The sequence below is a fragment of the Anomaloglossus baeobatrachus genome, chromosome 5 (genome assembly GCF_048569485.1).
Source record: "Anomaloglossus baeobatrachus isolate aAnoBae1 chromosome 5, aAnoBae1.hap1, whole genome shotgun sequence".
Taxonomy (NCBI): Eukaryota; Metazoa; Chordata; class Amphibia; order Anura; family Aromobatidae; genus Anomaloglossus; species Anomaloglossus baeobatrachus.
This window is the reverse complement of record NC_134357.1, coordinates 367804013-367822469: the sequence shown is the minus strand read 5'-3', so window position 1 is coordinate 367822469 and position 18457 is coordinate 367804013. Positions and strand designations below refer to the sequence as shown.

The 18457-nt window shown below is 47.2% G+C and overlaps 1 protein-coding gene across 6 annotated transcripts in view; it reads right to left on the bottom strand.

Moving 5' to 3' along the window:
* Positions 1-18457, bottom strand: part of LOC142311490 (uncharacterized) — a 74022-nt gene that overhangs the window by 21753 nt on the left and 33812 nt on the right. The window contains exons 2-4 of one of the 6 annotated variants that reach the window (XM_075349969.1): positions 6467-6608; positions 4420-4469; positions 500-702 (exon numbers count right to left, since the gene is read on the bottom strand). In XM_075349969.1, coding sequence (XP_075206084.1) covers positions 500-677 — 178 coding nt within the window. In that variant the 5' untranslated portion in view covers positions 678-702; positions 4420-4469; positions 6467-6608. Of the gene's footprint in view, positions 1-499; positions 703-4419; positions 4470-6020; positions 6056-6466; positions 6609-18457 lie in introns of those variants that run through there. The other 5 variants (XM_075349973.1, XM_075349971.1, XM_075349974.1 and 2 more) reach the window with 5 other exon arrangements.

Below are 18457 nucleotides of genomic sequence, written 5' to 3'. Positions count from 1 at the left end.
ACAAAGCTAAAAACTGATGGGCCCGTGATGCACGGGAGGGTGTATAGGCAGAGGGGAGGGGTTACACTTTTTAAAGTGTAATACTTTGTGTGGCCTCCGGAGGCAGTAGCTATACACCCAATTGTCTGGGTCTCCCAATGGAGCGACAAAGAAATATTGAAAATAAAAATATTTTGTTTGGGTTTGGTTTATTTGTCCAATTACTTTTGACCTCCTAAAATGTGGAGTGTTTGTAAAGAAATGTGTACAATTCCTACAATTTCTATCAGATATTTTTGTTCAAACCTTCAAATTAAACGTTACAATCTGCACTTGAATTCTGTTGTAGAGATTTCATTTCAAATCCAATGTGGTGGCATGCAGAGCCCAACTCGCGAAAATTGTGTCACTGTCCAAATATTTCTGGACCTAACTGTAAGTGATCACACAACTATGCTGATGCTTAATACACAGCCATCTTATAGCGTCCGGCTACATCTATCCAGGGTTTGTCTTTTACCTTCATCATCTTCAAATGTAACAATGGCATACGCTGGATTTCCTTGGATAATGTTGATTTTTTCCACTTCTCCTCCCCCGTTTCGGCTCCTCAGGAAATGTATGGTGAGTTTATCCTTTGCACGTTCAGCTGGGATGTCAGTCGGAATTCCATCCACTCGCAGCCTTTTCCTCTCCATTGCTCCCAGGTCTTTCAGGAAGCTGCTAATAAAAATAAAGAATAATGGAGAAGTGAAACAGACAATGACACTATTTTTGGTAAGGCTGCAGATTAGAAAGACAGGACTGTACATCACACCCAGGATGCTGCTTAAAGAGCATCTGTCATCAGTTCATAAGTGGCCAGTTTTTGTTCTTATTTTATTCCTGCTGACTGATGTGATTTTTGTATTTTTTTAAAACCATTATACGGTTCCAGAGATCTGGACTTTTTTAGTAATGGCAAATATTTATGGTCTTTACTAAAGGGGCATGGCCTACAGGATTCTCTGTTGGTGTGGCTTTAGGCTCATTGCATATTCACTGCTTGCCACGCCCACTGGCGCCTATAATTGGTTTCAGTCAGACACGCCCCCACGCTGAGTGACAGCTGTCTGACTGCAACCAATCACAGCCGCTGATGGGCGGGTCTATATCATACGGTAAAAAAAAAAATAAATAATTTAAAAAAAAACGGTGTGTGGTCTCCCTGAATTTTGATACCCAGCCAAGATAAAACCTCACAGCTGGGGGCTGGTATTCTTCGACTGGGGAGGTCCACGTTATTGGGAGTCCCCCAGCCTAAAAATAGCAGCCAGTAGCCGCCCGGAATTGCAGCATCCATTATGACTAAGAGGTTACCCTCGAAACGCGTAAATCTGGTCTATCCTGACATTTTTTAATGTATCTCTGTATGTGAAAACAGAAAAAAAAAATTACGATGTTGAAATAAAAAACGAGTTTTTTATGTCCTGGACTTACTACTTTTTTCTGCTTGTTATCAATTATAATACCCTATTTTGTTTCTTCTTTAAAAAACGCATGGGCAAAAAAAACATTATTGGACTAAAAACGCACCACAACGCGGCAAAAATGCATGCGGTTTTTGATGCATTTTTCCATCTAGAGGTGCGTTTTTCTGCCAGAGGGTACGTTTTTTGCTGAAGAAAAAAAAATTATAGTTTGAGCACATAGCCTAAACCTTCAAATATATGGTTAATCTGCAAGTTAATAACACTTTGAACCTGCCCTGCACTTAGCGCACCACTGCTGGGAGAAAATGAACCTTATTCCTTCTGGTAGTGTTTGGTTTCCAGTCATAGGGGTGGCACCAGCGTGGTATCAGTTACCACTCAGTGTACAGTGCGCAGCAGTTCCAACCGCGCCCCCTGATGCTGAGGGGCTGTCAGTCAGTGTGGGGGCGCGGTTATAACTGCTGCTCAATATACACTGCGCGGTAACTGAACCTGTGCCATCTCTGGAAGCCGAACGCTGCCAGGAAGAACAAAGTTAATTTCCTCCTGGCAGTGGGACTCTGTGTGCGCCAGGCAGGTTCAGAACATTATTAACCTGCACATTAATCCCGTATCTACAGGTTAATAGAGTTTTTTCACATGATAGGTTACCGTTAAAGAGGTGTTCTATGAGACCCCCTCACGCACAGATTTCTTAGGAAATGACAATCCTTAACTGTCTTTTCTTAGAATTCTGCATTGAATAGTTCCTCTGTTATTTCCCTGGGAAATATATAAATAAATTAACAACTGGATGTTAACATTTCTCTAGTCCATATGGTGCGTTCCTCCACAGACTCACACTGTTCTGGCTTTATTCATATATTTGTAGGGGAAAAAATAGGTGAAAAACACAATGGAGAGTTCTAGGGCCGTCAAGAATAGTTTTATTAATGGGGTAGAATATGCTAGTTATACAACTTCGAACGTGATTGGTGAACAATTTGTGGCCGTGGCTGTGACTTTTTCTTCCGTACACAGCCACGTGCAGGGAAGATGCTGAAGGGCGGCACCACCAGAGCGTGAGTGCAAGAACTCCATGGTCAGGGCGGCTGCCATTTCTGAAAGAAAGCTGCATTGGTTTTTGAATCCTTGACTACCCCTTTTAGTGATGACAGAATGATTTTAAGAAATTGCTTTTAAACACTTCCCTTATAAAATATTGAAACCAGTACTGGTCTTTAAAGGGAACCAATCACCAGGATTTTCGCATATAACCTAAAGACAGTGCTATACTGGCACTATCAGGCTGATTCTATACATACAGTGCTATACTGGCACTATCAGGCTGATTCTATACATACAGTGCTATACTGGCACTATCAGGCTGATTCTATACATACAGTGCTATACTGGCACTATCAGGCTGATTCTATACATACAGTGCTATACTGGCACTATCAGGCTGATTCTATACATACAGTGCTATACTGGCACTATCAGGCTGATTCTATACATACAGTGCTATACTGGCACTATCAGGCTGATTCTATACATACAGTGCTATACTGGCACTATCAGGCTGATTCTATACATACAGTGCTATACTGGCACTATCAGGCTGATTCTATACATACAGTGCTATACTGGCACTATCAGGCTGATTCTATACATACAGTGCTATGCTGGCACTATCAGGCTGATTCTATACATACCTGTAGTGGTCAGCTCGGATGTTTAGGTTTTGAAATCCAAGAAAGTGAAGTTTGTAAAATGAGCAGCTTCTTGAGTGACAGTTGCACTGGAGCAGATCATATATTCATAGTTATCCCCTCCCTCTGTTAGAATTAGCATAAGTATTATACAAACGACTCACTTTGCCTAGTAGGACCTGTGGTGAGGTCATACCCATGTGACCAGAAGGGGCGGGGCCTCAGCCACCAAAGCTGGATACCAGGTCACATGGGTATGACCTCACACAGGTCCTTCCACAGACAAAGTGAGTCATTTATATAATACTTATGCTAATTCTAACAGGGGGAGGAGATAACTATGAATATATGATCTGCTCCAGTGCAACTGTCACTCAAGAAGCTGCTGATTTTACAAACTTTACTTTCTTGGATTTCAAAACCTATACACCTGAGCTGACCACTACAGGAATGTATAGAATCAGCCTGATAGTGCCAGTATAGCACTGGCTTTAGGTTATATACGAAAATTCTGGGGATTGGTTCCCTTTTAAACTATCTGTAAGTTGCTATCTACGTGTATTACTTGCTAGAGATTCCTGTTTTAGCTATTTGGCCACTTTTTAGCTCTGCTGTATTACAACAGTATTATTATTAATGGGAATCTGTCATCAGGGCATTGCTACCTCATCTGAGAAAAGTATAATGTAGAGATAGAGACCCTGATTCCAGCGATGTGTCACTTACTGATCTGTTTGCTGTCATTTTCATAAAATCTATGTTTTTCCTGCTGCAGATCTAGCAGTTATACAGAGCTCATGAATATGCTGGACTACATGGCAGAAGACCAAGTAGTCCTGCAATGATAATCTCCTACTGATTAAAGTGATTTTACCAAAACTACACTAAGCAGCGCAGGAACTGACACACCACTGGAATCAGGATCTCTGCCCCTGATGGTAAAAACCTGGTGACAGATTTCCTTTAGTGATTCTTTTGGAGTAACCTCTGTTGGGAGTCATCTGTCTTATCAGACTGCTGCTTTTCACAACATGCTTTACACTTCAGGCCTGCTTATAAAAATCAGGATAGGATGCCTATTGACATCATTACTCACTAGGACTGAAATAATTCTAATCCATCAGATAAAGACCATAAAAAATGAAGCCAAATTAGTGTAAGCAGAAGGATTCCTGTTGTTGTCATTTCCCTCGGTTATGTTCTAAGCAAATACACTCATATTCGTGTGTACTCAATAAATCAGTGCAGGTCTTTATTCTTCTGATAGCGGTACTTACCTGCAACTGATGGGGTTCTGCTCAGCTCAGCATGAAAACAGCCCCTTCCCCTAAAAACAAAAGGGTTAGGTTAGTGAGTACATTTTACGGTGTCATCCTGAATTTGGAGGTGCGCAGTGCTACAGGACACGAGTGGGTGGAGAATATTTGGGGAGCTGTTACAGATACTGATAAGCCATATTACGCTCCTATGAAGTGCCAGAAATGTACCAGGCTGGTAAACACAACACTACATCCCCATGGCAGCGTTGTGTGGGGTTAGGATACAGGACTCTGTACAATCAGATAAAACCTAATGGCGGGGAACAGATTAATGGGATATATGGAGGCTGTAATAAATGTGCTCACACATGGATCCTCTCGTTTCACATGGTCAGTGGCGCATGTAACAATAGGTCACCGGACAACTTATATATCTCATAATAAGAGTGGACAAGTATTCATAGATTGTAAGGAGGCGCAATGTAGAGTTCTGAGAACACTATTCCTGGCACCACCACCCAATGCAATCACCATTGTTAGAGTAATATGCACACACTTTACAGACGTATGCCCCTAGATCACATTGTACTTATGACTGTAGTTTAATCTATAGACCTCAAAAAGAGAATCTGTCACCAGGTTTTTGCTACTCCATATAAGAACAGCATGACTGAGGGCCAGAGATCCTGATTCCAGCAATGTATCACTTAGTTTACTAGGTGTACAAGTTGTCATAAAGCACTGCTTTCTTTGCTGTAGATCTAGCATTGCTCAGAATGCTGAGCTCTCTATAGGGTGCTTTACGCGCTACGATATCGCTAGCGATGTTGTTAGCAATGTGACACGCCAGATCGCAGATGTGACCGGCGCGATAAAAACGACCTATGTGTGATCTCGGCAGATCGCATCTGCGATCTGGCGTGTCACATCGCTAATGAAATCGCTAGTGATGTCGCAGGGTGTAAAGTACCCTCATGTCCCCAGCCACAACACTGAGTGACAGCTTTATGTGTACACTGTATATTGACAGAAAGCTGCTAATCAGTGGTGGGGTCAATGTTCCACCGAGCTGTTAACTAGGAGGCAGGAGACATCTGCTAATTAAACACCTAATAAGTGACACATTTTTGGAATCAGAGTCTCAGCCGCTACATCATGCTGCTTTCAGATTACATAATAAAAACCTGCTGACAGATTTTCTTCAACTTGTTTACCTGCTGGCCATACTTGAGAGATTTTTGCGTCCTTTTGTAACAAAAATGTGCATGATAGATGCCTTCTGATAGTTGATATCTGTCCAAAAGTATGATTTCTCCTGGCGTATCAGGTGCTGTAGATAAAAATCCATTCATGCCAAATGACTATATTGGCATCAATTAAAAAAGGGCTCTATGGATACATTCGGCGTCCCTGATACTCAAGAAACAAAAGCAAAATAGCTTAATGCTTCCACCTCTCTAAACATCCTAGAGATACTTGTGCTGATCACCAAAGCACACATAATGGTGGAAGCCACGGTGTGGCCAAAGTGCCAGCAGTTGCAATGAAAGACCCCATATCAGTGCATTAGTGGCCCTATATGAGTGTTAGCTGGGTCATCCATGTTCCCATTTTCTTACCTCGGTGTGGATGGCCGGCTTTCTCCCTCCCACCTACACTGTCATGGGTGCATACACCTCACACACGCTATCATGTGGGCAGCAGGGACAAAGGCGGCTGCTACAACCATGTCATCACTGGGATAAAGGTCTATTCTTCATGAAGTCTGGGAGTCTCGTGGACACTGTAAAATGTTCAAAGTCGGGAGGTTGGGACCCCACTGAGATTAATAATGGGCCTGTCAATGGCGATCCTGCATGCACAGATCAAGCTCCTCCTAAACATCTGCAGCCCTCATACATTTCAGCAGAAAATACTGGCACATTTCCCTGTCCAATGAATCACATGTCACCAACATATAATAACAGGGCAGCTATCATTGTGCAATATAAGAAGGTTGGTTACAGCTAATACATTAATGTATTCTCACTGATGGCTTCTATTATAACGTGGCTGAGCTTCTTACTAGTGACGTATACGCCTCATAAAGTAGGTTTTGCACTCGGCCTGCACTATTCTTCATGTGACTTCATTTTGCACTCATCCTTTCCAAATACCAGAATCCTCACTACAGCAGAGGGGTCATAAAGCAAGGACTACTGCGCCACCTAGTGGAAAACAAGAGAACTTACAATGTGCAGAGATTTTTAGTGATAAGCGAGCACTACCATGCTCGGGTGCTCTGTACTGATAATGGTTAGTGATGAGCGAGCACTACCATGCTCAGGTGCTCTGTACTGATAATGGTTAGTGATGAGCGAGCACTACCATGCTCGGGTGCTCTGTACTGATAATGGTTAGTGATGAGCGAGCACTACCATGCTCAGGTGCTCTGTACTGATAATGGTTAGTGATGAGCGAGCACTACCATGCTCAGGTGCTCTGTACTGATAATGGTTAGTGATGAGCAAGCACTACCATGCTCGGGTGCTCGGTACTTGTAATGGTTAGTGATGAGCGAGCACTACCATGCTCGGGTGCTCTGTACTGATAATGGTTAGTGATGAGCGAGCACTACCATGCTCAGGTGCTCTGCACTTGTAATGGTTAGTGATGAGCGAGCACTACCATGCTCGGGTGCTCTGTACTGATAATGGTTAGTGATGAGCGAGCACTTCCATGCTCGGGTGCACTGCACTTGTAATGGTTAGTGATGAGCGAGCACTACCATGCTCGGGTGCTCGGTACTTGTAATGGTTAGTGATGAGCGAGCACTACCATGCTCGGGTGCTCTGTACTGATAATGGTTAGTGATGAGCGAGCACTACCATGCTCGGGTGCTCTGTACTGATAATGGATAGTGATGAGCGAGCACTACCATGCTCAGGTGCTCTGTACTGATAATGGTTAGTGATGAGCGAGCACTACCATGCTCGGGTGCTCTGTACTGATAATGGTTAGTGATGAGCGAGCACTACCATGCTCAGGTGCTCTGTACTGATAATGGTTAGTGATGAGCGAGCACTACCATGCTCGGGTGCTCTGTACTGATAATGGTTAGTGATGAGCGAGCACTACCATGCTCAGGTGCTCTGTACTGATAATGGTTAGTGATGAGCGAGCACTACCATGCTCAGGTGCTCTGTACTGATAATGGTTAGTGATGAGCAAGCACTACCATGCTCGGGTGCTCGGTACTTGTAATGGTTAGTGATGAGCGAGCACTACCATGCTCGGGTGCTCTGTACTGATAATGGTTAGTGATGAGCGAGCACTACCATGCTCAGGTGCTCTGCACTTGTAATGGTTAGTGATGAGCGAGCACTACCATGCTCGGGTGCTCTGTACTGATAATGGTTAGTGATGAGCGAGCACTTCCATGCTCGGGTGCACTGCACTTGTAATGGTTAGTGATGAGCGAGCACTACCATGCTCGGGTGCTCGGTACTTGTAATGGTTAGTGATGAGCGAGCACTACCATGCTCGGGTGCTCTGTACTGATAATGGTTAGTGATGAGCGAGCACAACCATGCTCGGGTGCTCTGCACTTGTAACGGTTAGTGATGAGCGAGCACTACCATGCTCGGGTGCTCTGTACTGATAATGGTTAGTGATGAGCGAGCACTACCATGCTCAGGTGCTCTGTACTGATAATGGTTAGTGATGAGCGAACACTACCATGCTCAGGTGCTCTGCACTTGTAATGGTTAGTGATGAGCGAGCACTACCATGCTCGGGTGCTCTGCACTTGTAATGGTTAGTGATGAGCGAGCACTACCATGCTCGGGTGCTCTGTACTTGTAATGGTTAGTGATGAGCGAGCACTACCATGCTCGGGTGCTCTGTACTGATAATGGTTAGTGATGAGCGAGCACTACCATGCTCGGGTGCTCTGTACTGATAATGGTTAGTGATGAGCGAGCACTACCATGCTCGGGTGCTCTGCACTTGTAATGGTTAGTGATGAGCGAGCACTACCATGCTCGGGTGCTCTGCACTTGTAATGGTTAGTGATGAGCGAGCACTACCATGCTCGGGTGCTCTGCACTTGTAATGGTTAGTGATAAGCGAGCACTACCATGCTCGGGTGCTCTGTACTGATAATGGTTAGTGATGAGCGAGCACTACCATGCTCGGGTGCTCTGCACTTGTAACGGTTAGTGATGAGCGAGCACTACCATGCTCGGGTGCTCTGTACTGATAATGGTTAGTGATGAGCGAGCACTACCATGCTCGGGTGCTCTGCACTTGTAATGGTTAGTGATGAGCGAGCACTACCATGCTCGGGTGCTCTGCACTTGTAATGGTTAGTGATGAGCGAGCACTACCATGCTCGGGTGCTCTGCACTTGTAATGGTTAGTGATGAGCGAGCACTACCATGCTCGGGTGCTCTGTACTGATAATGGTTAGTGATGAGCGAGCACTACCATGCTCGGGTGCTCTGCACTTGTAACGGTTAGTGATGAGCGAGCACTACCATGCTCGGGTGCTCTGTACTGATAATGGTTAGTGATGAGCGAGCACTACCATGCTCGGGTGCTCTGCACTTGTAATGGTTAGTGATGAGCGGGCACTACCATGCTCGGGTGCTCTGTCCTGATAATGGTTAGTGATGAGCGAGCACTACCATGCTCGGGTGCTCTGCACTTGTAACGGTTAGTGATGAGCGAGCACTACCATGCTCGGGTGCTCTGTACTGATAATGGTTAGTGATGAGCGAGCACTACCATGCTCGGGTGCTCTGCACTTGTAATGGTTAGTGATGAGCGAGCACTACCATGCTCGGGTGCTCTGCACTTGTAATGGTTAGTGATGAGCGAGCACTACCATGCTCGGGTGCTCTGCACTTGTAACGGTTAGTGATGAGCGAGCACTACCATGCTCAGGTGCTCTGTACTGATAATGGTTAGTGATGAGCGAGCACTACCATGCTCGGGTGCTCTGTCCTGATAATGGTTAGTGATGAGCAAGCACTACCATGCTCGGGTGCTCTGTACTGATAATGGTTAGTGATGAGCAAGCACTACCATGCTCAGGTGCTCTGCACTTGTAACGGTTAGTGATGAGCGAGCACTACCATGCTCGGGTGCTCTGTACTGATAATGGTTAGTGATGAGCGAGCACTACCATGCTCGGGTGCTCTGTACTGATAATGGTTAGTGATGAGCGAGCACTACCATGCTCAGGTGCTCTGCATTTGTAATGGTTAGTGATGAGCGAGCACTACCATGCTCAGGTGCTCTGCACTTGTAATGGTTAGTGATGAGCGAGCACTACCATGCTCGGGTGCTCTGTACTGATAATGGTTAGTGATGAGCGAGCACTACCATGCTCGGGTGCTCTGTACTGATAATGGATAGTGATGAGCGAGCACTACCATGCTCGGGTGCTCTGTACTGATAATGGTTAGTGATGAGCGAGCACTACCATGCTCGGGTGCTCTGCACTTGTAATGGTTAGTGATGAGCGAGCACTACCATGCTCAGGTGCTCTGTACTTGTAATGGTTAGTGATGAGCGAGCACTATCATGCTCAGGTGCTCTGTACTTGTAATGGTTAGTGATGAGCGAGCACTACCATGCTCGGGTGCACTGCACTTGTAATGGTTAGTGATGAGCGAGCACTACCATGCTCAGGTGCTCTGTACTGATAATGGATAGTGATGTGCGAGCACTACCATGCTCGGGTGCTCTGTACTGATAATGGTTAGTGATGAGCGAGCACTACCATGCTCAGGTGCTCTGTACTGATAATGGTTAGTGATGAGCGAGCACTACCATGCTCGGGTGCTCTGTACTGATAATGGTTAGTGATGAGCGAGCACTACCATGCTCGGGTGCTCTGTACTGATAATGGATAGTGATGAGCGAGCACTACCATGCTCGGGTGCTCTGTACTGATAATGGTTAGTGATGAGCGAGCACTACCATGCTCAGGTGCTCTGTACTGATAATGGTTAGTGATGAGCGAGCACTACCATGCTCAGGTGCTCTGTACTGATAATGGTTAGTGATGAGCGAGCACTACCATGCTCAGGTGCTCTGTACTGATAATGGTTAGTGATGAGCGAGCACTACCATGCTCGGGTGCTCTGTACTGATAATGGTTAGTGATGAGCGAGCACTACCATGCTCGGGTGCTCTGCACTTGTAATGGTTAGTGATGAGCGAGCACTACCATGCTCAGGTGCTCTGTACTTGTAATGGTTAGTGATGAGCGAGCACTACCATGCTCAGGTGCTCTGTATTCATAGTGGTTAGTGATGAGCGAGCACTACCATGCTCGGGTGCTCTGCACTTGTAATGGTTAGTGATGAGCGAGCACTACCATGCTCGGGTGCTCTGTACTGATAATGGTTAGTGATGAGCAAGCACTACCATGCTCAGGTGCTCTGCACTTGTAACGGTTAGTGATGAGCGAGCACTACCATGCTCGGGTGCTCTGTACTGATAATGGTTAGTGATGAGCGAGCACTACCATGCTCGGGTGCTCTGTACTGATAATGGTTAGTGATGAGCGAGCACTACCATGCTCAGGTGCTCTGCATTTGTAATGGTTAGTGATGAGCGAGCACTACCATGCTCAGGTGCTCTGCACTTGTAATGGTTAGTGATGAGCGAGCACTATCATGCTCAGGTGCTCTGTACTTGTAATGGTTAGTGATGAGCGAGCACTACCATGCTCGGGTGCACTGCACTTGTAATGGTTAGTGATGAGCGAGCACTACCATGCTCGGGTGCTCTGTACTGATAATGGTTAGTGATGAGCGAGCACTACCATGCTCGGGTGCTCTGTACTGATAATGGATAGTGATGAGCGAGCACTACCATGCTCGGGTGCTCTGTACTGATAATGGTTAGTGATGAGCGAGCACTACCATGCTCGGGTGCTCTGCACTTGTAATGGTTAGTGATGAGCGAGCACTACCATGCTCGGGTGCTCTGTACTGATAATGGTTAGTGATGAGCGAGCACTACCATGCTCAGGTGCTCTGCACTTGTAATGGTTAGTGATGAGCGAGCACTACCATGCTCGGGTGCTCTGTACTGATAATGGTTAGTGATGAGCGAGCACTTCCATGCTCGGGTGCACTGCACTTGTAATGGTTAGTGATGAGCGAGCACTACCATGCTCGGGTGCTCGGTACTTGTAATGGTTAGTGATGAGCGAGCACTACCATGCTCGGGTGCTCTGTACTGATAATGGTTAGTGATGAGCGAGCACAACCATGCTCGGGTGCTCTGCACTTGTAACGGTTAGTGATGAGCGAGCACTACCATGCTCGGGTGCTCTGTACTGATAATGGTTAGTGATGAGCGAGCACTACCATGCTCAGGTGCTCTGTACTGATAATGGTTAGTGATGAGCGAACACTACCATGCTCAGGTGCTCTGCACTTGTAATGGTTAGTGATGAGCGAGCACTACCATGCTCGGGTGCTCTGCACTTGTAATGGTTAGTGATGAGCGAGCACTACCATGCTCGGGTGCTCTGTACTTGTAATGGTTAGTGATGAGCGAGCACTACCATGCTCGGGTGCTCTGTACTGATAATGGTTAGTGATGAGCGAGCACTACCATGCTCGGGTGCTCTGTACTGATAATGGTTAGTGATGAGCGAGCACTACCATGCTCGGGTGCTCTGCACTTGTAATGGTTAGTGATGAGCGAGCACTACCATGCTCGGGTGCTCTGCACTTGTAATGGTTAGTGATGAGCGAGCACTACCATGCTCGGGTGCTCTGCACTTGTAATGGTTAGTGATAAGCGAGCACTACCATGCTCGGGTGCTCTGTACTGATAATGGTTAGTGATGAGCGAGCACTACCATGCTCGGGTGCTCTGCACTTGTAACGGTTAGTGATGAGCGAGCACTACCATGCTCGGGTGCTCTGTACTGATAATGGTTAGTGATGAGCGAGCACTACCATGCTCGGGTGCTCTGCACTTGTAATGGTTAGTGATGAGCGAGCACTACCATGCTCGGGTGCTCTGCACTTGTAATGGTTAGTGATGAGCGAGCACTACCATGCTCGGGTGCTCTGCACTTGTAATGGTTAGTGATGAGCGAGCACTACCATGCTCGGGTGCTCTGTACTGATAATGGTTAGTGATGAGCGAGCACTACCATGCTCGGGTGCTCTGCACTTGTAACGGTTAGTGATGAGCGAGCACTACCATGCTCGGGTGCTCTGTACTGATAATGGTTAGTGATGAGCGAGCACTACCATGCTCGGGTGCTCTGCACTTGTAATGGTTAGTGATGAGCGGGCACTACCATGCTCGGGTGCTCTGTCCTGATAATGGTTAGTGATGAGCGAGCACTACCATGCTCGGGTGCTCTGCACTTGTAACGGTTAGTGATGAGCGAGCACTACCATGCTCGGGTGCTCTGTACTGATAATGGTTAGTGATGAGCGAGCACTACCATGCTCGGGTGCTCTGCACTTGTAATGGTTAGTGATGAGCGAGCACTACCATGCTCGGGTGCTCTGCACTTGTAATGGTTAGTGATGAGCGAGCACTACCATGCTCGGGTGCTCTGCACTTGTAACGGTTAGTGATGAGCGAGCACTACCATGCTCAGGTGCTCTGTACTGATAATGGTTAGTGATGAGCGAGCACTACCATGCTCGGGTGCTCTGTCCTGATAATGGTTAGTGATGAGCAAGCACTACCATGCTCGGGTGCTCTGTACTGATAATGGTTAGTGATGAGCAAGCACTACCATGCTCAGGTGCTCTGCACTTGTAACGGTTAGTGATGAGCGAGCACTACCATGCTCGGGTGCTCTGTACTGATAATGGTTAGTGATGAGCGAGCACTACCATGCTCGGGTGCTCTGTACTGATAATGGTTAGTGATGAGCGAGCACTACCATGCTCAGGTGCTCTGCATTTGTAATGGTTAGTGATGAGCGAGCACTACCATGCTCAGGTGCTCTGCACTTGTAATGGTTAGTGATGAGCGAGCACTACCATGCTCGGGTGCTCTGTACTGATAATGGTTAGTGATGAGCGAGCACTACCATGCTCGGGTGCTCTGTACTGATAATGGATAGTGATGAGCGAGCACTACCATGCTCGGGTGCTCTGTACTGATAATGGTTAGTGATGAGCGAGCACTACCATGCTCGGGTGCTCTGCACTTGTAATGGTTAGTGATGAGCGAGCACTACCATGCTCAGGTGCTCTGTACTTGTAATGGTTAGTGATGAGCGAGCACTATCATGCTCAGGTGCTCTGTACTTGTAATGGTTAGTGATGAGCGAGCACTACCATGCTCGGGTGCACTGCACTTGTAATGGTTAGTGATGAGCGAGCACTACCATGCTCAGGTGCTCTGTACTGATAATGGATAGTGATGTGCGAGCACTACCATGCTCGGGTGCTCTGTACTGATAATGGTTAGTGATGAGCGAGCACTACCATGCTCAGGTGCTCTGTACTGATAATGGTTAGTGATGTGCGAGCACTACCATGCTCGGGTGCTCTGTACTGATAATGGTTAGTGATGAGCGAGCACTACCATGCTCGGGTGCTCTGTACTGATAATGGATAGTGATGAGCGAGCACTACCATGCTCGGGTGCTCTGTACTGATAATGGTTAGTGATGAGCGAGCACTACCATGCTCAGGTGCTCTGTACTGATAATGGTTAGTGATGAGCGAGCACTACCATGCTCAGGTGCTCTGTACTGATAATGGTTAGTGATGAGCGAGCACTACCATGCTCAGGTGCTCTGTACTGATAATGGTTAGTGATGAGCGAGCACTACCATGCTCGGGTGCTCTGTACTGATAATGGTTAGTGATGAGCGAGCACTACCATGCTCGGGTGCTCTGCACTTGTAATGGTTAGTGATGAGCGAGCACTACCATGCTCAGGTGCTCTGTACTTGTAATGGTTAGTGATGAGCGAGCACTACCATGCTCAGGTGCTCTGTATTCATAGTGGTTAGTGATGAGCGAGCACTACCATGCTCGGGTGCTCTGCACTTGTAATGGTTAGTGATGAGCGAGCACTACCATGCTCGGGTGCTCTGTACTGATAATGGTTAGTGATGAGCAAGCACTACCATGCTCAGGTGCTCTGCACTTGTAACGGTTAGTGATGAGCGAGCACTACCATGCTCGGGTGCTCTGTACTGATAATGGTTAGTGATGAGCGAGCACTACCATGCTCGGGTGCTCTGTACTGATAATGGTTAGTGATGAGCGAGCACTACCATGCTCAGGTGCTCTGCATTTGTAATGGTTAGTGATGAGCGAGCACTACCATGCTCAGGTGCTCTGCACTTGTAATGGTTAGTGATGAGCGAGCACTATCATGCTCAGGTGCTCTGTACTTGTAATGGTTAGTGATGAGCGAGCACTACCATGCTCGGGTGCACTGCACTTGTAATGGTTAGTGATGAGCGAGCACTACCATGCTCGGGTGCTCTGTACTGATAATGGTTAGTGATGAGCGAGCACTACCATGCTCGGGTGCTCTGTACTGATAATGGATAGTGATGAGCGAGCACTACCATGCTCGGGTGCTCTGTACTGATAATGGTTAGTGATGAGCGAGCACTACCATGCTCGGGTGCTCTGCACTTGTAATAGTTAGTGATGAGCGAGCACTACCATGCTCAGGTGCTCTGTACTTGTAATGGTTAGTGATGAGCGAGCACTATCATGCTCAGGTGCTCTGTACTTGTAATGGTTAGTGATGAGCGAGCACTACCATGCTCGGGTGCACTGCACTTGTAATGGTTAGTGATGAGCGAGCACTACCATGCTCAGGTGCTCTGTACTGATAATGGATAGTGATGAGCGAGCACTACCATGCTCAGGTGCTCTGTACTGATAATGGTTAGTGATGAGCGAGCACTACCATGCTCGGGTGCTCTGTACTGATAATGGTTAGTGATGAGCGAGCACTACCATGCTCGGGTGCTCTGTACTGATAATGGTTAGTGATGAGCGAGCACTACCATGCTCAGGTGCTCTGTACTGATAATGGTTAGTGATGAGCGAGCACTACCATGCTCGGGTGCTCTGTACTGATAATGGATAGTGATGAGCGAGCACTACCATGCTCGGGTGCTCTGTACTGATAATGGTTAGTGATGAGCGAGCACTACCATGCTCAGGTGCTCTGTACTGATAATGGTTAGTGATGAGCGAGCACTACCATGCTCAGGTGCTCTGTACTGATAATGGTTAGTGATGAGCGAGCACTACCATGCTCAGGTGCTCTGTACTGATAATGGTTAGTGATGAGCGAGCACTACCATGCTCAGGTGCTCTGTACTGATAATGGTTAGTGATGAGCGAGCACTACCATGCTCGGGTGCTCTGCACTTGTAATGGTTAGTGATGAGCGAGCACTACCATGCTCAGGTGCTCTGTACTTGTAATGGTTAGTGATGAGCGAGCACTACCATGCTCAGGTGCTCTGTATTCATAGTGGTTAGTGATGAGCGAGCACTACCATGCTCGAGTGCTCTGCACTTGTAATGGTTAGTGATGAGCGAGCACTACCATGCTCAGGTGCTCGGTACTTGTAACGGTTAGTGATGAGCGAGCACTACCATGCTCAGGTGCTCTGTATTCATAGTGGTTAGTGATGAGCGAGCACTACCATGCTCGAGTGCTCTGCACTTGTAATGGTTAGTGATGAGCGAGCACTACCATGCTCAGGTGCTCGGTACTTGTAACGGTTAGTGATGAGCGAGCACTACCATGCTCAGGTGCTCTGTACTGATAATGGTTAGTGATGAGCGAGCACTACCATGCTCAGGTGCTCTGTACTGATAATGGTTAGTGATGAGCGAGCACTACCATGCTCAGGTGCTCTGTACTGATAATGGTTAGTGATGAGCGAGCACTACCATGCTCGGGTGCTCTGCACTTGTAATGGTTAGTGATGAGCGAGCACTACCATGCTCAGGTGCTCTGTACTTGTAATGGTTAGTGATGAGCGAGCACTACCATGCTCAGGTGCTCTGTATTCATAGTGGTTAGTGATGAGCGAGCACTACCATGCTCGAGTGCTCTGCACTTGTAATGGTTAGTGATGAGCGAGCACTACCATGCTCAGGTGCTCGGTACTTGTAACGGTTAGTGATGAGCGAGCACTACCATGCTCAGGTGCTCTGTATTCATAGTGGTTAGTGATGAGCGAGCACTACCATGCTCGAGTGCTCTGCACTTGTAATGGTTAGTGATGAGCGAGCACTACCATGCTCAGGTGCTCGGTACTTGTAACGGTTAGTGATGAGCGAGCACTACCATGCTCAGGTGCTCGGTACTTGTAACGGTTAGTGATGAGCGAGCACTACCATGCTCAGGTGCTCTGTATTCATAGTGGTTAGGGTACGTTCACACATCAGGTTTTTGCTGTGTGGCACAATCTGGCGCTTTGCGGGAAAAACGCATCAGTTTTTTTTAACGCCGGGTGCGGTTTTTCCTCATAAACTTTTATTAGCGCCGGATTGTGCCACATGTACTTGCGTTTGATCCGGTTTTTGACAGATGCGGCAAAAATTGTCACTCCGGCGGCCACACAGGACGCAGAGAGGAATGTTTTTTGCGGGTGCGGCATGGTGCATAATGAAAGTCTATGCGCGCCGGATATGGTGGCATGCCTCAAACGCTGGAAGCATGTACCATATCCGGTTTTTACTTCTGAGCATGCCCAGAAGTGATATAAATTCATTGCTTGTCAGAAAATCAATCAATCACTCACTCACTCATTCCCTCTCAAACTCTCTCACTGACTCATTCACTCACTCTCACCCACTCACCGATCACAGGCATGGCGCTGCACGGCTGTCACAAAGCTCTGGCGGCTTCTCCTGATTTGAAAATTCCGGCCGCCCATTATTCAATCTCGTATTCACTGCTTCCCCCGCACACCGGCGCCTATGATTGGTTGCAGTCAGACACGCCCCCACGCTGAGTGACAGCTGAGTGACTGCAACCAATCACAGCCGCCGGTGGGCGAGTCTATATCTTGCAGTAAAATAAATAAATAATTAAAAAAAAAAAATGGCGTGCGGTCCCCCCAATTTTGATACTAACCAAAGTAAAGACACACGGCTGAAGGCTGGTATTCTCAGGATGGGGAGCTCCACGGTATGGGGAGCCCCTCCAGCCTAACAATATCAGCCAGCAGCCGCCTGGAATTGCCGCATCCATTAGATGCGACAGTCCCGGGACTCTCCCCGGCTCATCCCGAATTGCCCTGGTGCGGTGGCAATCGGGGTAATAAGGGGTTAATCATGGCAGGCGTCTATGAGACACCCCCAATGATTAACCTGTAAGTGAAAGTATATAAACACATACACACATGGTAGTGCTCGCTGATCACTAGCCGTTACAAATACCGAGTAACCAATCATGGTAACCAAACATGGTCGTTCTCGCTCATCACTAATCGTTACGAGTACAGAGTACCTGAGCATGGTAGTGCTCGCTCATCACTAACTGTTACAGGTACCAAGCCCTAATCTATAGTAGTGCTCACTCATCACTAACCTTTCCGAGTTCCGAGCATGGTAGTGCTCGCTCATCACTAACCGATACGAGTACCGAGCATGGTAGTACTCACTCATCAATAACTGTTCTGAGTACCGAGCATGGTAGTGCTCGCTCATCTCTAACTGTTCCGAGTACCAAGCATGATAGTTGCTCGCTCATCGCTAACTGTTCCGAGGACCGAGCATGGTAGTGCTCACTCATCACTCACTGTTCCGAGGACCGAGCATGGTAGTGCTCACTCATCACTCACTGTTCCGAGGACCGAGCATGGTAGTGCTCACTCATCACTCACTGTTCCGAGGACCGAGCATGGTAGTGCTCACTCATCACTCACTGTTCCGAGGACCGAGCATGGTAGTGCTCACTCATCACTCACTGTTCTGAGGACCGAGCATGGTAGTGCTCACTCATCACTCACTGTTCTGAGGACCGAGCATGGTAGTGCTCACTCATCACTCACTGTTCTGAGGACCGAGCATGGTAGTGCT